A 25,595-nucleotide genomic window follows, 5' to 3' on the forward strand; every position below is an offset into this window, starting at 1 on the left:
GTCGAAGACCAAATACATGAAAGGAAGAGGCTCAGAAGGAAACTAATGCGCGCCTCCCACGGACGGTAACCGTTGACGGCGACGAACTAGAAGTGGTAGAGGAGTTCGTGTATTTGGGATCGCTGGTGACCGCGGACAACAACACTAGTAAGGAGATCCAGCGGCGCATCCAAGCGGGAAATCGGGCCTACTTTGCCCTTCGTAAAACGCTACGATCAGGAAGCATACGCCGCCGCACGAAGCTAATAATGTACAAAACCATTATTAGACCGGTAGTTCTTCATGGACTTTAAGCCGTGACGCTGCTTACGGAGGACATACGCGCCCTTGTCGTGTTTGAGCGGAAAGTGCTGCGGACGATATTTGGCGGAGTACAAACTGAAAGCAGAGAGTGGCGGAGGCGTATGAATCACGAGCTACAGGCACTGCTTGGGGAGACTCTCATCGTACATCTAGCGAAAGTTAGCAGGCTACGGTGGGCCGGACACGTCGTAAGGATGCCGCACGACAGTGCGACGAAAATAGTCCTCTTCAACAACCCCACCGGCACCAGGAACAGGGGGGCCCAAAGTGCACGATGGCTCGACCAGGTCGAAAGCGATTTGCGACTTCTGAGACGACTAGGAAATTGGCAACGAGTGGCCCAAGACCGAGTTGAATGGAGACGAGTGCTTGAAACAGCACGAGCCACCCCGGCTCTATGCTGCTGAAGAAGAAGAAGAAGAAGAAGAAGGCGCTGCTTGGAGAGATTCCCATCGTACACCTGGCGAAAGTTGGGAGACTACGGTGGGCCGGCCACGTCGCAAGGATGCCGGGCGACTGTGTAGTGAAATCCGTTCTCTTCAAGAACCCCACCGGCACCAGGAATACAGGGGCTCAACATGCTAGATGGCTCGACCAGGTTGAAGCTGACTTGTGTGCGTCGAGAGGTGCATCGAATTGGCGACGAGTAGCCCAGGACCGAGTACAATGGAGAGGAATTCTTGATACGGCAAGAGCCACCCCGGCGCTCGACTGAATAAGTATGTAAGTAAGCAAGGTGAAGCTTCCACAAGAAATCTAACTCCAGATTCAACTTGTATTTAATTTTAAGCCTACTTAAAAATTTTAAATTTATTTTAAATCCGATTTCATGTTTTATTTCAGGTCTGATAGGAAGTCCAACTATAAGTTCAATTTAATTCCAATTTAAAATCCAATATCTAATAAAACTTTCAATTTAAAGTACAAATTCGAAGCTAGGTGCTCACCCTGTAAGTGAAATTAGGCTTTGAAACTTGAAATTTTTCGGACGTAGATAATGCGACAGTACCAAGTATTTTACATTCTGTTACTAGAAAGGATTTAAGAATAGTGATAGAAACCTTAAAAGACATTTTAAGAATAAAGTTTGCTATTAGCATCAGAGTAAGCTTAAGTTAGGTTTTAATGGCTGAAATAAAAGATTTCTCAAGTGGCTGTAAAATATTTAAACATCCAGCGTTTGATACCTAGAAGTTTTTTACATGTTGGTGTAAGATACGAATTTTCCTTTCACCGTAAAGAGCCATTTACATCCAGCGTTTGCTTTTTTTGTGTATCGATTAATTCACTTGATTATAGTTGCTTATTAATACTTCTTAACAGTTTTACTAAAGACAATTATGCTGAATGAATAACTTTGAAAAGACCACAAGATTTGGTTCAAGAATACATTAATTCAGCGTTTATCTATTTAATTGCACTAAATACTGAAATTTTTGGTGCGTCTTAGTAGAATACGAACCTGGAATTAAATAAAAAGAAAACTTATCCAATTTAATTCTCTTATGTATACAGAGTAGATACATAGTAGAATTAAATTGGATAAGTTTCCTTTTTATTTAATTCCATGCACTAAATAGTTGGACTCGGTCCAGCTATTTTTGAACAGAAGAATGTGATATGTTTCTACAGTTAGTAACTAGACAATTTGCATACAGTGTTTATTCCATATAACATTTATTTTATCTTATGAGTTATTATTACCAATACTACATACTTGGTATTACTACAGGTGTTACAAATATCAAACTAGGTCTAATTTTTATTTTTATAAAAAACGTCGTTCATTGTAGCTAAAAGGTTCCGATGGTGTGCGTTGCAATTTTTGTTTCAATTTCATTGTTCAAATACTGATTTACGTTCTATAAATGCTTAGTGATGGATGCTGCTATTGTAATTTGGCACAAAAGTGGGGTACGTTTGATAACTATTGAATGTCTATGGTGGCAACAGGTGGTTGATATGGTGAATACTGCATTGACTGTCATGTCAGGAAATATTGTGTCGATGGATTTTTCATTAGTATCAATGTTAATTGGCGCACATTCGGTCTGAGTGGAGCGAATGCCAGTTAGTGATGGAAAAAGCAAATCAAATTTTAAGTACGGCGCATTTGTAATGCTGAGTTTCCGCATTGGGTGCTTTGTATTGGGCAAACGTGAAAATGGTCCCATTGCCTGTATAGTTGTTTCCTGACGCTAAATTTTAAGCATCGCCAAAAAATCTTTAATATTGACCGGCAATTTGAGTTTAGACAGAACATTTATTCTTCTGTCTTTTTCTTTCGAGCGTGAGCAGAAAATCTGCGCACATGTTGATCGATGATAGATTATTCTATTATTCGATTTTTCAGTTAAGGATAGTTTCTGGTTACTGGCTTGGGTGCCCTTGTGCTCTAACGTTGATTCATTTTGAAAGAAATTAAATGTTTAAATGCTAATTAACATTGATTCCTAATCTAAAGGAACTGTTTGAAAATCCTTACAAACTAAGCACTTATTCTACCGTCTTTTATTCTTTTGCACTTACTAGCTAGCTTTTTTGTTCAGTTGTTCATTCCTACCTAGAGCTCATAGTAGGATACAGTTGTAAAGGTGGTTTCATTTAAAATAATAACTGAACAATGTTTTTATGAAATTAAATATAAATTGACAAGTTACTTTTAAATAGTGTTAAGCTTACAGCTGGTCAAATCATAAATTACTGTACAGACGGAAAAGTAATCCACGAAGACGTGAGTGGAGCTGTTGAAGGCACATTCTAGCTTACACTACCTTTCGGCACCGGTAAACGTAAGCACTGATGGACAAATCGTCATCGATACGAACGCATTTCAAACCATCCGGGCAATTACATCTACGGAAAAATGAGGAAAACTTATTAATATTGTATTTCGCCAATAATGCGTTGTTGTAAAGCTTACGTATTTCGCATGTAATTTTCAATGGTTCGTGTGAACGGTTTGTAGATGGCCCAGCCGCAAGGAGTGTTATCAATGCACTTCTCCTCCTCGATTGATCGAGCAACTCGAGGGAGCTCCTGAAAGTAGAATAAGGAAAAAAATGCAGTTAATTAAGAGCATGTATGCACGAAAAATAAATGATTTTTTTCAACCAAATCAAATTGATTTAGTTGAAATTATATCTAAAATGGCGACTGTGAATCGATATAAATATTAATTACATGTATATACTTTAAACTAATACCCTTCGAAACATCGCTGAAAAACAGCTTGTTTACTTCAGCTAAGCCATCAACGAAAATGTATATGCTTTAAAGAGCCGAGGAGTCTCATGTGGTAAACAAACAACACCTCGCCAATAAACAGGCAAACAAACAGCTCTAATGAGATGCGAAACGTTGGGTGCTATAGAGCGATAATAGAACGTCGGCTGTCCATTCAACTTTGCATTCATTCACAAAAATTTAACACCTGTCGCTGAACCTTTGGGTGAGGTAGCTATTTGTGACGACAGGAGGCGGTTGCTACAAAGGTTTAATGAGAAGAAAATAAAACTTCTACATGAAAAACTACAAGGTATACAGCCCTAAGAGTTGTACGAAAGGGTGACGTAGGACTATATCAGATCATCAGATCAAAGACTAATGTAAACTGCATTTCTGGCATATGTTTGTTTATAAGAATCTGTGAGTGCCATTGTTTAAGTGAATGTTTAAAAGAGAAGAGCGAAATATTCAGATTCAATTCTTCATTTAATGCAATGGTGGCTTTGAAAATACGTGGACGGGGGTTCATAAGTACAACACCTGCAACTTTTGAGACATAGAATTTTTTTTAAAAAATCACTTGTGTGCATCATACAGGTTGAAATGGTAATGAATTATCCTCCTACCATAGGGGTAAGGGGTCTCAAAGCATCATGAAATAAATAAATTCAAAGCCAAATTTGGTGCCATTTGCTTGATAGGTCTCGAGTTATGAAGAAAGTTGTATTTCATTTGTATGGTATCTCCCCTTCTTAAAGAAAGCAAAGGTTCTAATCCACCGTAGAAAAATTCCCCTACCCCCTGTTAAAAGACGGATGAGTCTCATTATACCATAGAAAAAATTCATGCCTTCTGAAGCCCTCACATGCCAAATTTGGTTTCATTTGCTTGATTAGTTCTAGAGTTATGAAGAAATTTGTATTTCATTTGTATGGGAGCCCCCTTCTTAGAAAAAGAAAGGGTCTCAGTATGCCATAGAAAAACATCTTACCTCCAAAAACCCCCACAAGCCCATTTTGGTTCCTTTTGCTCGAATAGTTCATGAGTTATGAGGAAATTTGAATGTTATTTGTGTGGGGCCCCGCTCTTAAAGAAGGGAGGGGTCTCAATTTGCCATAGAAAAAAAATGTTGCCTTCTGAAATCCCTACATTCCAAATTTGGTTCCATTTGCTTGATTAGTTCTAGAGTTTTGAGGAAATTTGTATTTCATTTGTACGGGAGCCCCCACTCTTAGAAAAAGAAGGGGTCTCAGCACACCGTAGAAAAATAATCCTGCCTTCTGAAACCCCCACATGCCAAATTTGGTTCCATTTGCTAGATTAGTTCTCGAGTTTTGAGGAAATTTGTGTTTCATTTGTATAGGAGCCCCCCCGCCCCTCTTATATCCCCTAAAATTGCTCTCTTATCCCCTTAAAAACCGCTGGTCATTTTATCTATCCAACGACATATAAATTGTTTAGTTTCGTTCAGTAGATTAGCATTTGAAATCTTTCATTCAAACGTTACACTACTATTTTCGTTTTCACAAAGTGCTACCCAGCCCCAGTATAGTAAACAAAGACGTAGTCCTACGTCAAACATTTATGACATATTTCTATTTAGTGTTGTTTAATATTTTTTGTAATCAAAAATAATTGTATTGAAGGAAAGAGGAAATGTTTTTGCAGAAACCGCCGGTATTATTTAATGACCTATAATTGATGAGATCAATGGTTGAGTAATGATCCTACTGACACTATCTAGCAGCATCGCCCAGACGAGATTCGAACATACGATGGCTGGCTTGTTAAACAAGCAGCGCACCTCGAATCTAACTGGGATTTTGCACTTTATGCCTTTTCAATTGTTGGTATTGGTATTGATTGATTTTCTTTCTCGCAGACTTGGCATGCATTTTTTGCTTTGATTTCGCTCTTTTGATTACTGCACTTCAGTAATGCAGAATTTGAAAAAGTGGTGTATGGAGCATTAGTAGAATTGGTTATTATCTGCAATATTGCTGAGGAAAGTAATGTTTTATCTTTTGTATTTACGGCTCTATAAGGCTGCTACCCTGTTGGTAGCAAAATAGGCGCTCTTTTTGCTACCAACGACATTGCAACCCTATAGCGTCGTAAATACAAAAGATAAAACATTGCTTTCTTCAGCAATATTGTAGACAATTACTTGTTCTACGAATGCCCCATACATTATTTTTTAAAATTTTGCTTGGCTGAGGCAAGCTAAAAGCAAAATAGAAGTGAAAAGTGCATGTCCAGCCTGCTTTCTGGTATTCTAAATTAGGCTGAGCTTATGTGCTAAATGACACTGATAGAGCTAAAACTGGATGCCGAATCTTATTTTGACATTTAAAATGTTGAGCCGGATTGTAAGAAGGGTATAATTGTCGAATGACTTATTTTGTCGAATCAGCCATTTTCAAAAAAAAAAAGGAAATACACACGGTCTTTTCGATTATCGGTACGTATGCTGTTCTTACTCGCTATCGCTCGTTTGGATTAAAAATAAATGAACCGGCAACTAGATTTCCATAATCCCAGCAAACTGGTAAATTCATATCTTTCTCTCCATCCATCTACTCATCTGTACCTATATAACCAATGACTTTTTTGCTTTTTCGATCCAAACAGGGAAAGTGGATGAAAAATCATACAATCTGAGATTTATAGCAAACAAACGCATATTTCTGATTCATCTTCGCCAAAAATATCCATTTTCAGATGCAGTTTGGGTATCCATTCGCAACTTTATTATTGGTAAATACATAATTCAGTACGAAGGAAGGATGTAGAGATTGCCGCACTATGTGCTGGATTTGGCGGAGCTGCTTCCGGATACTGTGGTATTTTATAGGAGATCGGCAGGGTTCACTGTCCAATTTTGCTACATTCTAGGCAAGCTCGCTGGGTGAATAAACCGGTAACGGATTGTGAACATAGGTTCAATCTTTGAGGTTCAATCCAATATTTTTCCTAAAAGGTTCATTAACGGTATCAATATTGTTAAAGTCGAAAATCGAGCTTTGAACATTTAACGAAAGATTTATTTAGCAAAAACGATGGTGCTTGGTACCATATAGAGAGGGCACCCTAAGTTGCAAATAAAAAATACTGGTCTAAAATTTTCTGATAAGGGATAATAATACAAAATTTGAACAAAGCATTTTAAAATTTTAATATCTTGTTTTTCATGAAATTGAACAACCCCACTCTATTTGTCTGTGACAATTAATTTCGACTGTCTAGCAGAACGAAACGCACAAGCTTCCGTATTCTCGATGACACATTAGTATGATTTTTTTTGATGATTTACTACTCAATCCAAAAGCCATTGGACGGTATTCCGCAGACAAAGACGCTAGCGCTTACTTTTTTTTCGCAATAAAAAGCTTGCTAGGAGAAATCGTAAGCAGGAAAAGCACTCGAGGCGCTTGATGGGTTATAATATTACAATGTCGGGTCGGCACATGCCAGTCTGGAAAGAATGACAATGTTGCAGTCTGCAGCAGTAGAAAGAATAACGTGGTGACCCCAGTGCGGTCGATTTGATGTTGGTACCGACGACGGTCGTAATTATTACGACTTGCGGTTAAAGTGATGTTCCCTTGGGTCAAGTTTCCTGAAATGCAACTGTTGAAACATTTTAGTTTTTTTTTCTTCCAATGGGAACATCATGTAAACCAGCTTGGGAAACAGAAACATACATTCCAGCCAAGGTCAGGAAAAGGTATATTTGAATCATAGTTTTAGCTTTGTTGCACTACTGTACTGAATTTTTATATTCCGATATTATCCACCGAAATATTGAATAATGCTTTTTATACAATTACAATTATATTAATTTGGTGTTAGGGTAAATGGATTATGGAGTGTTCGTGACTTGTCAATCCATCGTTCGGATCTCGGACTTATTCAAAAGTTTTTCACTTTTCAGGCATGTTTTAAACAATAATTAATATATCAAACGAGTTCTTTCCCATGAAACCATTAAGATATGTTTAGATTGGGCAACTTTTTTGCAACGTATGGCATTCGACTTGATGCTCAGTGTGCTTCTACTGCCATCTGTACATTTGTGGTATGGGGCAGGAAAACATCGGGCAACATTTGGGTAAGGGTAAACGGGGTAACAACGCCCGCCGGGGTAAAACCGCCCACCATGGTTTTACAGGGCCTTGCTCAAATTGGTGTTAAATGTTGATGACAGTCATATTACTGAATGCGTACGCAATATTTTACAATACCTTGTACAGCAATATCGTATAAACTATCGGAGAAATAAATAAAAATAGATTTTTCGTTATAATCGTTTCGTTTTTTATAACTTTGTTCCCGCAGAACTTAGGGTTTATTTTATTCAAAACGTTAAAACTTTCAGTAAATCCAACCCACATCGCTTCTCTGAGCCTGTCTTCATCCGACAGTACCTAAATTAGGTAACTGTTCATGCAATTTTGTTGAAATAAATAGTGAAATGTGTAAATCGGTCATTTGGGGGTAAAACCGCCCACAATGAACGGCGCAAGACCGTCGTGTATAATGTTAGTGCGATAAGGAGATTTTTAAAATAATTGCATAGTTTGGACCAAAGAATCTCAGATTGACATAAAACAATATAAATGTGCTTAGTTTATAGCTGGTGGACTGTTTGGAAAAATCTAAATCGCAAATTTTCCCTGCGGGCGCTATGGACATTTTCTTGTTTTCTCGGATATAGCTTTTTTAATAATTCCTCCCTCTTGGAACAAATAACATGAAATAAACATATTTTTTATGAAAATATAGCAAATTATCTTAGCAATGGAAAAGTAATATGTATCTGCTCTGTCAATCAGAACAATTTGAAATGTCAAAAAATGACCTACCGGATCAATTGCAGGAACTTTAATACCCATAGTGTTATATTTTATCTTAGATCCTCTCTAGTCCTTAAAGATTGACTCCAGGATGCCTAACCCGATCCATCTTGTTGTCTAAGGAAACTACACGGTATCAATTTCAAGACTGTTGGTACCTATATTACTGATATTCTTCCAATACGAGTGGTTGCCGGACACTCTTTCGAACTTGCGAATCTCGGGGAACTATGTATTGTTTGATAGCAAACTGATTCAATTTGTTTAAATTAGATAAATTCATGAATCCAATGCCACCAGTTTCATTCAAATCGGTTGAATATTGTTAAAGTTATACGCTATGGCGGTTTTACCCCGTTAGTGGGCGTGTTTCACCCCGCATGAAAAAAATACTCTATTTTTTGGACGTGTTTCTAAATCGCAATAAAAAATAGAAAATCATTACAGAAATTTATGTTTTTATTTTTTGTATGTAGGTAATAGATCAATTGTTCATTTAAAGCAGATAAATTAGAAATTGAGCTACAACTTTTTTTATACAGGTGGTTTTGCTTAGGCGGGCGGTCTTGCCCCGCTTACCCTTACCTATGAGTTGCATGCAACGTGTTATCAATATAAACACAACTTAATGTAAAAAAGTTTACATCATATGTCAAATACCATCCAATCCGTGAATCACTACGAAAAGTTATTCTGGACCAGTTTTTGAGTAACATTGATGTTCGATCGTGGTAGGGCGATTTATGTATTTTCGACAGGCGTTACGCGTACTCTATTTTAGACTCTATTTAAGACAAATGTATGGCAAAATCAAATGCAAGTGTGCAAAATAAAATACGCGTATGTCCAAAATAGATGAATCCCCCGACTACCCTGCTTCCATTTATTTGACGTGTCTCATGTGACATCTCTCGTCTCCGTGTTTTGCGCTAGATACGTGGAGTACCAACTTCTGCAAAAATTGCAACAAATCCAAGTCTCCGATAGTACACGACCAAGACAGTTTTTCCATTTTGTTGTATAGTCAACTGCCCTCTCCCCTAGTGACGCTTGTATTAGTAGACACAGCTAGTATAAACGACTAAAAGTTTTGAAAATATCACTTGGGTAGACGCACCAGTAGTAGTGGTAGTACCAGTAGTGGTGGAAACTTGAATTATTCCATTATTTTTACAGATTTTGGTACAAATTTGATAAGTATCGAACTATTTTATAAATTTTAGTTATCGTTTCTATAATTCTAATGATCCAACCAAGGGAATTGTTTAAAAATGAGTCACACGCATAAGTATTCCAGTGCCGTACGGAACAAACTCGTCGTCGCCCCTTTGTAAAACCATGATTCTTAGGCCCGTACAAAGTGTACGCGACGCGACTTCGCTCACATTGTTTTAAATGTGTAGCCCTGCTTTCGGCGAAAAAGAGCTGCGCATTTAAATAAATGTGAGCGAAGTCGTGTCGCGTCACTGTCGCGTGCACTCTGTAGGCACCCTTAAACTTTATGTAGGAGGACTCGGGGCAAGATTGGCACCCCTTTATTTCTCGGCTGTAAAACAACAAGCTCCCACAAGTTGCTAAACTGTACTTGAACAAAATAATATACCAGTAATATTTTAATACCATTAAATTAATCGTTCGTAAATCTTTGATTTCTTAGAATATTCTGGGAGAAAACAATAAGCAATCTTTAAGCTGCAATCGGCATGGTGCATGAAAAACGATATTCGATTAGAAGAAACACACTAAACTAAACTAGGGTATCCTAAAATAAATTCTGTCACTACATCTCAAATCGCCTGAGCAGGATGCGAACATAAGTGGAATAAATCCATTTGAGATCTTATTCAGTCAAAAACAAGAGGAATAGTTGATCCATCATAACCTTGAAATTGGAAAATGCTTTCACGGCGTGAACCCTGTCGACGTTTGGCGTTCAAGCTAGCATAACGGAATATTTTTCTCAACAATTCGACAAACATGTGATGCTTTCCGTAGGCTGGCCCAATGAACACAGGCAAGTTTTTTTTTCAAAATTCTTAATAAACTTCAATCGCTCGAGCTCGAGGTTTGGAAGCGGTTGTTAGCAAATTTTTTGAATTGCTGAAGAAACAATTCCAACAGAGTTTTTGTCAAACAAAGCGAAGTATTTGGGTCATTCCACGCGAAGTGTCCGAGACCCGTGTAATCGACCTTCACGGATTTGAACCAAATTTTGCCAGATTGTTCGTGTGCGGTCAGAAAGCAAAAATCCCCCGATCGGAGATTCCCTCGATCAATGAGAGCACCTCCATTTTTAAGGAATGAACCCGTTTTTGTCAAAACCTTTTATTTTTTTCTTATATCTCCAGAAATATTAGGTTTAGAAAGAACTATTCTCATACTTTTAAAGGAAATTACCCAAGAAATTCGAAAAAGATATTAATTTTGAGCACCAGTGCTCCCAATGCTTTGAAAATGTGAAAATAGTGTTTTTCTAAACCTAATATTTCCGGAGATATAAGTAAAAGAAAATAAGAGGTTTTGACAAAAACGGGTATCTATATCTATAAAAATGGATTTCTGTTTGTCTGTCTGTCGAGATGTTCCTTATAGAATCGAAAACCACTGAACCAATCGGCGTGAAAATTTGCATACAGAGGTTTTTGGGGCCAGGGAAGGTTCTTATGATGGTTAGAGATCCCTCCCCCACTAAGAGGGGTGATCCCATACAAATGAAACACAAATTTTTGCATAAACTAATCAAGCAAATGGAGCAAAATTTGTCATGTGAGGGTTTTTGGAGGCAAGATTTTTTTCTATGGTGAATTAGGACTCCTCCCCACTTTAGGAGGGGGAGCTCCTATACAAATGAAATACAAATTTCCTCATAACTCGAGAAATAATCAATCAAATGGAACCATATTTGGCATGTGGGTGTTTTTGGAGGCAAGAATTTTTTCTATATGAGTTAAGACCCCTCACCTTTTTAGCAGGGGGGGCTCTCATACAAATGAAATACAGATTTCCTAACAACTCCAGAACTAATCAAGCAAATGAAACCAAATTTAGCATGTAGGTGTGTTTGTAGACAATTTTTTTTTCTATGGTGAATTGAGACCCCTCTCCTCTTTAGGAGGGGAATTAGGACCCATCTTCTCTTTAAGAGGGGGGGGGGGGGTCCCACACAAATGAAATATAAATTTCTTCATAACTGGAGAACTAATCAAACAAATAGAACCAAATTTGGGATGCGAAGGTTTCTGGAGGCAAGAATTTTTTCTATGGTGAATTAGGACCCCTCCCAACTTTAGGAGAGGGAGCTCCTATACAAATGAAATACAAATTTCCTCATAACTCGAGAACTAATCAATCAATTGGAACCATATTTGGCATGTGGGTGTTTTTGGAGGCAAGAATTTTTTCTACGATGAATTAGGACCCCTTACCTTTTCAGGAGGGGGGAGCTCCCATACAAATGAAATACAAATTTCCTCATAACTCCAGAACTCATCAAGCAAATCGAACCAAATTTAGTATGTGGTTGTTTTTGTAGGTAAATGTTTTTTCTATGGTAAATTGAGATTCCTCCCCTCTTTAGGAGGGGGATTATGACCCCATCCCCTTTCAATAGTGGAAGGGGCTCCTATACAAATGAAATACAAATACCCTCATAACTAGACAACTAATCAAGCAAATGGAACCAAATTTGGCATGTGGGGGGTTTTGGAGGCAGGATTTTTTTTTATGATTATGATTTTTATGATACAGCTACATATTCAACTACATTCTGTTGCAATCCTGCATTATTGCGTAATTGCTCACGAATTGTGTTTTATATTCATTATAAAGATCGCCCGTCGTGATTTTGTTACGGCATATTTGGCTGAACCATTAATAAAAATATTGTCTTTGGTTGCGTTTTTCAAGGTTTCAACTGCTGTAATTAAATAAAATTGTCCTTAGATTCATTGCATGTAAGAATCGATAGTCCTGTTTTGTAATTAAACCTTCGAAGTGATACAGGTATACCTCGATATAAGACAACCTCGATATAAGACAATTTTGTCTTATATCGAAACAAATCCCTTTGACATAGCTGATAACGATACCAGAGCTGAATTTCCATTCCGAAATCGGTGCCATGAAGATGTTCATTATTTCAAAATAACCCCAAAAATAGTAAAAAACTAATAGTTCAAACAATAATAAATAGTTCAAAAACCGTAAACACATAACACAGAGCAAAACTGGCGACCACTAATGCAAATTTTTTTTGAAAAAACCATGTTTCGATATAAGACAATTTCGATATAAGACAACTTTTAGAAGTTATAAATTATCTTATATCGAGGTATCCCTGTACCACTAAAGAGTTTCTGTTCTGAAGAATTTTAAAATAATCACAGATGTAGATCACAATCGAATAAACCTTAACTTTGTAATGTGATTTTTACGTCTCACTTGCTCCAGGGTACCTTATATAAAGTTTGTAAATCGTAATTATATAATTTCTAAAGATCGTGGTCATATGTTACTTGATCCTGCAGTTATTCCCATATTCCTTGAGATACTTTGACATATCTGTTTGAGATAATTCTTGTCAAACTTTTGAAATTTTCGTACAAATTATCCACTGAGCCCATATCAGTTGGTTTGCTGCAATTTCGAGCCGTAGTACGCGCCATCCGGAGCCACGAGTACGCTAACCGAAATTGGTTTTCATAAAGGTACATTTTAACGACAGTAGTATGTGCATCGCTGCACATCGTGAACATCAGCCCTGGGCAGAAAACTGATTAACATTCGTTTCATGTCTCCCACAGATCATATGCCCATCTCCAGGTTCCGGATCAGCTCCGTTGAAATCCGTTATGTTGTACCTTTAACTTGTCTGGGACCTGGAGAGGATGATAGTATATCCTGTGAGAGACTTAAGATGATTACCAATCGCTTTTCTGTCAAGTGCTGATTTTTATGATACACGGCATGACATATATTACCTACTATTGTTAAAATGTACGTTTAGGAAAACCGAGTCCGAATTTTTAACATCTCAAGGGGTACTACGGCTCGTTTGGCTAACAGTGTTGCATCTTGTTTTAAATTTCCGTATGATTGATGATACTGCTTATGGGAGTTACAAATATTCATTATTTTTCAAATGATTTTTCCTGAGGTTCTTCCTGAGGTTCTGGAAAACTTATAATGAAAGTTTTTGTATTTCATAGACGAAGGTAGTAGAAATTTGTTCCAAAACGTTACTTTGTTTCTGCGAAAAAGGTAAATGCTATTTGTAAAATGGACAACTCAGCACAACAACATGGACAAATTATACCAAAATAGTGCGAAAGTCTACAGAATTAAAATCTTCAATAAGAAATACTGATTTTTCTAAATTTTCGGTCACTTCTTCTTGAAACAAAGCAAATCCTGCTGACACTATCGAGCACGCACGCAAGGTAAGGACGTTTGCGCTGACTTTGGCTGATGGTAGTTCGCCGACGGGTAAAAAAATCTAAAAGATCATCGTAGCACAAAGAGAGGAAAACCATTAGAATGAAGAGCATGCGTGCAAAAAATACAGAACGAAAAAGTCCGAATTCTATGACAATAACCACGGGGCCATAGAGCTTCGTGATTCAATTTTAGTTAACAGCAAAACTTAGTAATGTGATTTATTGATATCATACTGCCTTTTTCAAGTAGACAACAACCAGCTTTTACCTATTGAATAATTTTCGAATGTTTTTCTTTATTCCTACGCTTTGCAACTAGTTTACATTCAAAAAGTAAACTCGGAAACATTGCCAAAAAGTAACCGATGCATCGCGATGGGTGCTTTATATATTTATTGTTTGATTTCCCATTTAAAAATATTCAAAACACCAGGTATGTATTCTATATTGAAAAAACATGTACGTTGAGTAATGACAATCCAAAAAATCTGAACATTCTCATTTTGAAATGTATGCTTGGCTCAATTAGTTTATTCAATGACACGAAAAATGTATTCAGAATCGTTTGCTTGACATTTCGTCACCAATATAATAACATCCTGACTGTGCGTTCTAGGATTCTCATTATTAAAACATGTAAAGAATACAAATCGCTTCAAAAATTATTTTTAGAATAAAATGATTGGCTTTAAAATATTTTCGAAAATAATTTATGTATGCAATATTACATTAATTCATTAAGTTCCGAAGTTTGCTTAACCGTTACGTGTGCAACAGGGTACCCGGGTACCTTTTTCAGTTTTAAAATAGCTATAACTCATTCAATTTAAAACATACGTCATTGAAATTTTGCGACATCGTAAAACTCGTTGATCTTAAGTAATTGAGGTTTTTTGGTGCATATCCATAAAGGGGATTAGCAATGAGAGGCACTTGAATTTTTTTATTACGTAGGAGGGCGACAAGGGTACCCGGGTACCCATGATTTGCTATGTTCATAACTTTGGCTATCTTAAACCGATTTGGATGAAACCAGTGGCATTTGATTAGTACATTTATCTATTTTTGATTAGATAAAGCATTTGGCCATCAAATGACATGTAGTTCCCGGGAATCGGTAATTCCGGAGCAACGTCCGGTAAAACGTGGGAAGCCGCTTGTTTTGAAAGAATATCAGCTTTCAGCAAAGCTATTAGCTTTGAACTTGACATTGTGGAGCCTTTTTTCATCTTATTATATAAATTGGTGACTTTAGATCGCATTGGCTATTCCAGAATTGTGTTCCTGTAGGGTTACAAATGGCCAGTTGGGTGCCTAATCCAATATTAGAATTGGTTTAGCGGATCTTTTAGATGTTTTGTGCTGATATGGCCAGTTTAGTACTGATGAATAATTTCGCAATTTCCAAATGTATAACGGATGGTTCTACGTTTTGAACTGTTCTGATATTGCTAAGCATTATCTCGAATCCTGCGGTATTATCTGTGACCCCGTAGAAACCATTTTCGAAATAATCAATCAAAATACATCGAAATGTAAAAAATATCACTTACCGAACTAATTCCAAGAACTTTGATACCCATATTGCTAGGTTTTACCTCCAATCCTAGACTGGCCACCCATGACCCCACAGGAACCTACTCCGGAATGGCCAACCTAATTCTTCTCATTATATGAAATAGTTCATATAAAATCAAATAGTCTGAATTTTTAGAGTTCCTATATCCGCATGACTGATTTTCTTGCAATACAATCAGTTCTCTACCTCGCAGCGGACACTCTGTCGGAATTCCGGATTTTCCGACCCCGTATATCTTTTAATGGCCAAATGGCAAAATAATTCAAAACTAGATAAATTAACGAATCAAATGACACCTATTTCATCAAAATCGGTTTAAAATTGTTGATGTTATAACACTATCAATTTTGGGTACCCGGGTACCCTTGTCGCCCTGCTAAAGGTGTTTTTTTTTGTCGCACACATAACGGTTAAAAAACCGTATAGTAACACATCGATCATTCACAATTATTTTTTTGGAAATGCAGTATACAAAGCTAATGAAATCATCTTATGAAGTTAGGATTTACGATTGGGCTACCAATGTTTGCACGACGATCGAAACATAATCTAAACTTTTAATCAGTCCATCAGTCTAGATTCAAGCCACATATTTAGCATAACGATAGAAAATTGTTACATTTTTAACTGTATATAAAACTGAAATGGTTCGATTTTTGTTTTCTCCTGTAGGCATGTTTTTGTAACCGTACATTTTAGTATATTCAGTTTTTTTATAGTTTTAACAGATACTAACAGATGATATATCAAAACAAAAAATGGCGAAAGTGATATTCTGTAGGAAGATTTTTTATGACGAGGTTATGTATTGACAGCATAAAAATGTCTTCTTTTAGCAATAGCATATTTAAAATAACGGGTAAAAAGTTGTAAAGAGCGTCGATATTTTTTTCAACATCAAAGATGAATGTTTTAAATAATATAATAGACGAGCAAAATTTTGAAATTCTAAATTCTGTTACTTTACGTATCCATCATGCTTTTTTATCTCCGGATCTAGCTTAGTACTATTTAATTGCAGTTTCGTCATGCTATTAGCAAAGTATAAATCTGACTTTAATTAATCACAAAGCAACTAAATTCGGAATAAAAGATGTTCACTGTTCAGCAGGAACTCTGTGACCGGGTTTTTTCCACAGCACTGACCACAGCTGAACCATAGTGTGTTTGAATCGTATATCACACAAATTGTTTCCACTGATAGGATAATATACGCCGGCAAGCTATTACATAATTCTTTTTCACTTTTCGATTTGTTTGTTTTGACTGAGTGGAGCATCTTTGTTACGTTTCGTTTTTTTGAGGATCAGATTTAGGACGCCTTGAAGGTCAGACGAACAATAGTCTATGTTTTGGCATTCAATTACTTAAACTATTGAATTCGACCTTTTGCTTTGTTAATCCATCCTATTGTTTGAATTGAATATTTGTATTGAATACGCACTTTCTATTTACAATTCAAACAATACAAAAATCAGATTTGGTATTGTCTGATCTAAATGGATGATAGACCAATAAGCCAAAAGAACCTCAACATGGGTGGAATAATAGCAAAATAGACGGAACACTTTTAATTAAAATTCAGCAATAAAAAATATAAATACCTGTTGGAATGTAGCCGCTTGCTCTGACAATTGGCTACTGCAAAGCAGTATTAAAACCATCAGAGCCGCACCACTCAATTGCACTATGCGAGACATGTTTAGTTATGATACGATTAATACAACGGTTTAAAATCTGCCAAATTCCTAAAAACACTTCAGCTAGTAGCGGTTTCCTAGACACAGTGTCTCAGACGGTTGCACTACCGCACCGGTATGTAATTACACTAGGTTTACAATTCTGAACGTGAATAAACACTGACTATTTCGACCTGCGTTCGATACCGCGAGCTTATTCTGAACGAACTTTCTGTTCCAAATGCTGTAGAATGTATGAGCACTTTGCGGACTGCGAGTTTATAGAAAACACCGAAAGCGGAGAGTGAACGTTTCGTTTCTCACGAGTCGAGAAGTGCTCCTGTAAGCGAGAGAGCGGTGGCCGTTATGTTGGATTTGGGTTTGGAGAAAAGAGAACGCTCTGTGGTAATGCTCATCTATGCACACATCACAGGCGGTCATTTTCATAAGCCGGTAGGGGAGGTTTATGCTGCTGGTGAAACTTTTCATTGCCACGTGCTACAGTGCACGTGCTTTTTCTTGTAGGAACGACGTACGAAGAGATCACACCAATCGAGGATGAAATTCAGTATTGTATTGAAGATGATAGCTTTATTTTTAGGCTGCGTAGTTAGACAAATCTATGGTTTTTCACGTACGTACGTGTTGGGATCAAAATGAGTAAAACATATGGCCCGTGTTAGTGAAACCGAGTGCCGACTCGAGCGTTTGAACACATCAACATACTTGGCCAACGTGTTTGTACATGTATCATCTTATGCTTTGATAGAAATGTAGTATGACATCGATAGTTCTAACTAAAAAATAATCGTAAGAATCTTTGTATTGCTTCTATATATCCGTCCATCAGTGCGGATAAAGCACAAGCAATCTTCTGACATTGCAGAATGGTTTCCGGTGCATCTTTTATAATGTTCTTTCGGAGAATAAGTACGAATTGCCGGTTTGGTCATTACTGTCACGACGTAAGCTTAGATGAAACCCGGTTCCCGGAACATCGATTTCATCATATATTGGGATAAAAGTGATCTAAACTGTATGCGCGAAAGTTCACGGCGTAAAAGGATTTTCGTAATCATGGTACTACAGATCTGATAGGTACTACGTAAAAAAGTCCTACGTACTACTTGAAAATAGCTTGATGAAAAAGATAAAACGCTGATTAGATATTCAGATAAATACTAAAGTTCAAACACGATAAAATTACCGTAACGAGCGCGGCACGAATCGATCCTGTACGCTCGCAACGAAAATCCTGGATTACCCGCATGTGAATTCTACCGCACGAGTTGTTATTAAGAATAGTTCGTATTTGGTACGAGAGCACATTCGTTGCACATTTTGCACCAGAACGCAGTTGATGCACGGTTATTGTCTCGCATCGGTATCGACGAGATCGGGCTGCAAAGATTGTATAGAAGAGAAAAAGTACTTACTTATGCAATTATGATTTGCTTCATATACAGCAATCACGGTTCTGTGGATTGCGGCGTCGCCAAAAAGGCTGTTCTTACGGTAATATGCACAAACCAGATCAACTTCGATTGCCGATCATATCAACTTTTTCTTGAAAAAAAACAAGGTTTCGCTATTTTCCGATAGGTATTGGTATAATACAATTTTTATCATGAGTTTTTATAGCATTCGGATAATGCACAAAGCATTTTTTAGAATTAGTTAGAATACAAATAGCAGGAATTTCATGGGATGTGTGATTATAATGCTGGCAACCTGCTCACTAACAAAATGGCGGTAGCGGCTAGGTAGAACTAGGACTTCCAGGCGCTGTTAAATGCAGAGGCGAATTATATCATATTATATCATTATAACGAACGCCAGGAACATGATGAGAATCATGAGTGATGGTCAAGCTATGGGGTCACCAACATAGGAAAGCACGGAAACAAATCCGATTCCGATACCATGAATGAAATCATGAAATCATGAAGTTTGAATTGCTGTCAAATCATGACTGAACTGCCATCCCAGAAACATTTTCGTACGTATATCAAAGTAACAAATACGATATATGTACCGATATATATCTAGAAAAATCGCATTCGATGCACGAAACCAGCATATGCGTACTGTTTTGGAGGCGATACTGCAAATTATATGAAAACAATTCACATTCATAAGTATTTGTATACGATGAAATTCGACTCAACATGATTAGTTCCATAATGCTATACAATTCTGTGACGAAAATCGTATGTGAATCAGTTACTATCATTTTGTACGAATAAATGTAAACCAGGGTGCGCTTTATTAAGCTTTATGTACGATTTCGAGTTTGTTTAGCGATATTTAAGATGATTTTCACACATTATTATACGATTTGTGGTTTGCTGGGATATCAGGCAGCACAAAATCATGAGTAATAGTTTATGATTTTGTGTTGTATTGTACTGCAAGAAGCTCGTGATATCATGATTATTATTCATGGTGTATTTTCATAAAGCATAAGCTAGAAATCATGAGTCATTTTGCTCATTTTGGAGATTACATTTCTATCCGTGAGCTGACAAAAGCAAGGCTGCCTGGAGGGACGATATCTTCTAAACTTCTGAACTTCTAAAACTCGGGGAGCGAAAAAATAAATGCCGGAAGAATGGTTGGTTGGCCTTATGTGCCTTCTTTTTTAAAAAAGCTTCCGCGATGGATCAAGTGTCTATCCTATCCTACGTAAACTACTAAACAAGTTCAGGGAGTACAACTTGTAAATTCCCTATCTGTTTGTTGATTTTAAAGCGGCATACGATTCTGTCAACCAAAATAAACTGTGGCAGATAATGCTAGAGCATGCTTGTCTGGCGAAACGAGTTAAGCTGATTCGTGTAGCGTTATATGAGACAAAATCATCAAAATCATCAAAACTACACTACATAAAGATACACTGTGTCAAGAAGAAATTTTGCTCTAGATTTAATTTGAAATATATTTGCTTCAAAATGCTGTATTTTGGGATCGGCATAGATTACTCTACCCCACAGTCAGCACCAACTCATGATATACATGTACGAAAATTATCGTAAATATCTCTTAACAAATTCAGAATCGATAATAAAGAACAATAAAGCGCGCACAGGTTGATATTCAAATTTCTTCATAATTAGAGAAATTTTCAAGCAAATGGAACCAAATTTGGCATGTGGGGGTTGTTGGAGGCAAGAATTTATTCTATGGTGGATTGAGATCCCTTCCCTCTTTAGGAAGGGAATTATGACCCCTCCCCCCTTTAAGAGGGATGGTGCCCATGCAACCCAAGCAACAAAGTGAGTGTTATTGTACTCTTATGGTGGTCTTCAAGACTAATGTTGGTCTTAGATGCCATCAAAAGAGCGTAATAAAACTCAAATTGTTACTTGGGAAATGAAATATAAATTTTCTCTTATCTCGTGCACTAATCAAGCAAATGAAATGTGGGGGCATGTGGGGGCATGTGGGGGTTTTTGGAGGCAAGAATTTTTTTATGAATTAGGACTCCTCCCCTGTTTAGGAGAGGGGGGGGGCTCGCATACAAATGAAATACAAATTTATTCATAACTCGAGAACTAATCAAACAAATGGAACCAAATTTGGCATGTGGGTTTTGTTGGAGGCAAGAATTTTTTTAATGAGTTAGAACACCTTCCCCGTTTATGATGGGGGCTCCCATACAAATGAAATACAAATTTCCTCATAACCTGAGAACTAATCAAGCAATTGCAACCAAATTTGGCATGTGAGGGATTTTAGAGGCATGAATTTATTTTATGATGGTTTGAGACCCCTCACCCCTGTGGTAGTGAGATAAGGACTCTCATACAAATAAAACAGAAATTTTTGCGTAACTCGAAAACTAATTGAACTCGAGAAATTTTAGACTCCCCCATAAAACATAAGTCAATAACAAGACCACCAAAAACTATCAATAGCAACACTAGATGATTCAGGCTGCGACTGTTGCCGACGACCCGCCGTCGGAAGCGCCGGTCACTGCGGGGGCCAGCCCCCTTCTGTGATCACTATCTAGGTTTATTTGTTTTCCTAGGTTTACTGACCTCTATTACTTTCCTCTAGATGGATCCGAACCAGCGACAGCGAGTAAGGAGACGATCACCCCTGTGAAATGGTACTTTCTACGAAAAGATTTTCCATGAATGGTACATCCCGCATAATGTTTTTCGCGAAATGGTATTCCGCATTATGGTCAACCGAGAAGTGGTGTTCCGTAAAATGGTATTCGATGAAATGTTATATAATCATGGCGAATATTTAAATGCTATCCGCTTTATTTTATCTGGCTAAGCAATGGGGTGGGAGGGTTGTTTTCTACTTTACTGTGAGGAAAATTTGTATATTAAACCATTCATGAACTCCTCAGAAACTTGCAAAACTCGAGATTGTGACAAAGGTCATCCGAGATTTACGATTTATGTACAACACAGTTTAATTTGTGGCAATACAAAGTTTGTCGGGTTAGCTAGTAATTGATATATATTTATTTTGTTAAAACAACTAATTTTCAGAAGTTTCCAAATTTAGATTGTGCGTTGATCTTTCCACCTGTTATACCAATATCTATTTAAATTTAATGCGCATATGCTGCACAACTATGGAAACTGCGGAAAATTTATTATTTATTCTATCGGATATTTTATTACGGTCACTATAATCCAAATTGAGCAGGATGATCTGACAGTAAAAATTTAACATTTCCGCTCACGGACATATACTTTCAAATTAACAAAGCCATTTTACCAACGCAAGTTTTATACTAAACAGCTTTGTAGAATAAAACGAAAAGCTTCAGTAAATTATGGTGGTGGCTGTCAAGCAGTGAAAAGCATAATCGGTTTTATTGCATTCATCAGAGCGAGATAAGACTACTTGAGTTTAAAACCATTAAGCCATTTCACCAAATCGCGGAGGTTTAGGAATCGAGATGGATGCCAGCCGGAGGACGATTAATTTGGTAAATTTCTTTCTACTATTATCCTAATTGGCCTAATATACCTGAGCTTTGCATATTGGATTCATTTTCTTTGAACAATCGAGTGTAGGCTTCGCATAATTTACAGACCTACAGAGTAAAAACTGGACTCCTAACCTCCTTGAGTTCTTTTTTATCTCAAAGTTTGTCTAGAAAGCTTAGGAGGGCACAACTTGATTCTTAAAGACGTTACAAAAACATTCTGAAGAGTGAGTTACTTGGTCGGAAGCCAGTTTCATAGCGGTAATCAGAAATTATTAGCGGTTTTATGAAACTGGTTATAAAAGTCACTAAAAGAACGTAATAAAAGTTAAATTATTGCTTGAGTATGATGATACGTGATTTTTAAGCCTACTAACCCAATTTAATTTAGTCTTTAACCCTTTATAAGGCAGTGGCAACTATATTGCCACCAACAAACATTTTTTATTTTGCTTCTATAATTATGTTGATGTCATTTTCGTTGATGTTTTTCGTTGGTGGCAAAATAATGCCACGGCCTTATAAAGGGTTAAAGCCTATTATTTTTTTAAGACTACTAACCCCAGCAAATTGGGCGTAACGATCACACCCGCTAATAAAACAAAGACAGTACAGTGTTAATTTAAAAATACTACAAGAAGAAAAAGTGACACACGGCTCTTCTAAGCTTCCGCAGCCTTATCAAATAGACGAACTTGTAAATAAATCTCAATACAAGTTTGTTTCTAGACCTAATATTACAGGAGATAATAGCAAAAGTAGATAAGAAAATTTGTCAAAACAAGTTTTTTTAAGGTTAATCGAGGGGAAACCCAACCGACGTCATATTTGGCATCTTTACTTTCTGACCTAAGACGAACTGATAGAATTTGGTCCAAATCCATCCGACTGTCGAGGCCTTAAGCATTTCATGGAAAATTAAATTTAAAATGTACAAATCTAACCATATGTCTGAGTCTCTGAATCAACTGAACTCAAAAAATTGATGTTTCGTAGCAGAGCAAAGCATGATGATGATGATAGATGCATGCCTAAGATGACAGAACTAACTAGCTCATTACCGTCGTAAGCTGAGTTCCCCGTTGCCGTCGGCGTTTGAAATCCAGCTTGCGCTGATTGGATGGATGAAGGCGAGCCTCCAGTTTACAATGCATGAGAGAGAAAATACAACTCAATTCTCCTTCTAACCGGTTTAGATTGTTTTATGGTTCTCGGTGCTTGCTAGAGCATGATCTTTGCTTTTCGCTATCAATGGTTGAGCATTGCTTAGGCACCTATCTACAACCAACAAACTTTTGTGAACATGATTCATTAGCCAGCTTTATCCAGAGCAAGAGTTGAAATTATTATTTCTATATTATTTTCAAGGCGATTGCAAGAACAGCATATTTTCATAAGTAGTGTAATTTGATAGTCGGTTTCCTCTCATTTACATCATGTAATCAAAGTAATAACAAACACGTTGTGTTCGAAAATAATACACAGACTAAAAAGCTGGGATGATGAAACTAGTTCGTACTGCGTCGTAATTCCAATCGGCTTGAATGGAATTTTTTCAACAAATAAGTATAAGTGTATACATTTTATCAGCAGTGGAATTTTTCGAATCATTCCGTACGCACAAAAATTGTATACGCAGTAGAATGGGAAAGGTGCTAAAGAGGTCAGGGCGTTAACTAGAAGTCAGTAGCATTTAAGCATTCATTGAAGTTTGAATAGGCAAGAGAAAAAGAAACCAGGTATATCGACGTCTACATAGGATAGGCGCGTTTGCTGAAAAGATGATTTGAGTTAAAATCTACTGCTGATTAGGTTAAAATAACTTTTTCACTTAGCCACATCCGATTGTTTATAACCGAGCTGATCCGTTGGGTTTTCATAATGGTCTTACCAAAAATCAAAAGGTTTTATAACAATTCTACCCCAATCGAAACTGAATACACAAAGTCCGCATTTTATCTGAGATGAAGAAACACATTCGCTAAAGTTTTTGTAGCGACATTCGCTAAACTATCTAACTTCAGCAGTCAACCACAGACAAACAGACATAACCCTCATTGTTCTATTCTTCACACGTTCTAGCAATCATTTCAATTTAGGGTTGAGAGACGGAGGGAGAAGCCTTTTTTGCAAGATACTTGTTTGTCTGACTGATGCTTCCGCTGCAAGTTTCGTGATTTTTGTACCAACTGCCGATGATGCTAGATCAGCCATCATGAGGTCCGGTTTCTGCTCCTGCTGAGGCTTAGCTCATATTTTTTGACTGATTCCTATATTTTTTTAAGATAAAAACACAAGCCTAGAAATAAGGAAAGGCTTATCAAAACATTAGAAATAATAAAAATCAATTTTTTTTGCGTTGTAGCAGCACGTGATATAGTAAAAGAATTTTTCCCATTAAATGGAAAAAAACTTTTACTCACATTACAATTTAATTTTCAGTGAAGCGGGACATAAAATAAAAGGTAACCAATGTTTAAATATTCAGCGTTGACATTCAAATCTGTGTCCAATTATCACAAATCTAATTTAGAAAGATCCGGATGCAGCTTTGGATATAGATTAGCAGAGCAAAACAAATATTGATTTTGTATCAGAAGTATTGAATTGAGCTACCACTAATGGTAGAAATTCTTTAGTCCAGAAAATACAAGCAAAAACTTAGTTCTGCGATAATTAAAGCAAGTCGACAGTTGCTAATTCGCTTAATACAGTCAATTTGAAAATTGGACGTACCTTGAGTCAAGTTTGATGATGGAAAGAAGCTAGTTCATTCACCTATATCTATATTGTTGTATTTACACAACAATATAAATATACTATAAGTAAATTAACTGATTTTAGCAAACAGAAATATTTAGGAATAATTTCCGATAATTACTTTGAAATTTATTCGCATACTTTATTCGTATAATTAATTCGTATAATTCGTATAAATGAATACTTAAAAGTTACTTTATTGTTAGTATTTACATTGTCAAGTGCACGAATTCGTTGGCGGTAAATGCGTGATGGTTCGTCAAAATTAAAAAGGTCAGCAAAGCAGTTGAATTGCCTGGTCATGGAAGCGACGGGAGAGTTGCGTTGAATAGGAGTCTCCCTGTAGAATCATTCTGTTTCGTAAAACTCTTGAAGGTGCGTAGAGTCCGATTTGCGATAGGATGTCCGGTGCATCATACTCGCCAGTTAAAAACTTGCAGACAAACAAAGATTACGAAACCTGTCTACGTCGACTTAGCGTGCTTAAACCCAGCAGACGACAGCGGTCTTCGTAGGGTGTTAAGTTTTGCTGATCCCTCCATGGAAGATGACGAAGTGCATGTCGAACAAATTTTCGCTGTACGTTTTCCAGTCTGGCGGACCAGACAGACTCGTGCGGGTTCCAAACGATGCTCGCAAATTCCAGCGTTGACCGTACAATAGAGCAATAGAGAGCTTTGAAGCAGATCGGGTCATTGAATTCACCAGCAATCTTAAATATGAACCCAAGACTACGATTAGACTTGTCAACAATGGCAGAAATGTGGGACTTCATGGTGAGTTTCTCGTCAAGTAATA

At 37.1% G+C, this 25,595-nt stretch overlaps 1 protein-coding gene across 1 annotated transcript; it reads right to left on the bottom strand.

The window, feature by feature from the left end:
* Positions 1–1,996: 1,996 nt before the first annotated feature.
* On the bottom strand, positions 1,997–17,287 carry LOC128737462 (uncharacterized). The gene is made up of 3 exons (XM_053832100.1): positions 17,006–17,287; positions 3,227–3,342; positions 1,997–3,159 (listed from the first exon to the last, which is right to left on the bottom strand). The coding sequence occupies exons 1-3, from the start codon at positions 17,099–17,101 to the stop codon at positions 3,069–3,071; spliced, it is 303 nt and encodes a 100-aa protein (XP_053688075.1). The 5' UTR covers positions 17,102–17,287; the 3' UTR covers positions 1,997–3,068.
* Between the last annotated feature and the right edge of the window lie 8,308 nt (positions 17,288–25,595).

Source organism: Sabethes cyaneus, chromosome 2 (assembly GCF_943734655.1).
Source record: "Sabethes cyaneus chromosome 2, idSabCyanKW18_F2, whole genome shotgun sequence".
In the NCBI taxonomy this organism is placed as follows: Eukaryota; Metazoa; Arthropoda; class Insecta; order Diptera; family Culicidae; genus Sabethes; species Sabethes cyaneus.

Excerpts from the sequence above, each read along its gene's own strand:
- LOC128737462 (XM_053832100.1), bottom strand. The coding sequence starts at position 17,101 with ATGTCTCGCATAGTGCAATTGAGTGGTGCGGCTCTGATGGTTTTAATA. Across the intron at positions 3,343-17,005 it reads AAGCGGCTACATTCCAACAG|GAGCTCCCTCGAGTTGCTCG; the intron begins GTATTTATATTT and ends TTCTACTTTCAG. Across the intron at positions 3,160-3,226 it reads GAAAATTACATGCGAAATAC|ATGTAATTGCCCGGATGGTT; the intron begins GTAAGCTTTACA and ends ATTTTTCCGTAG.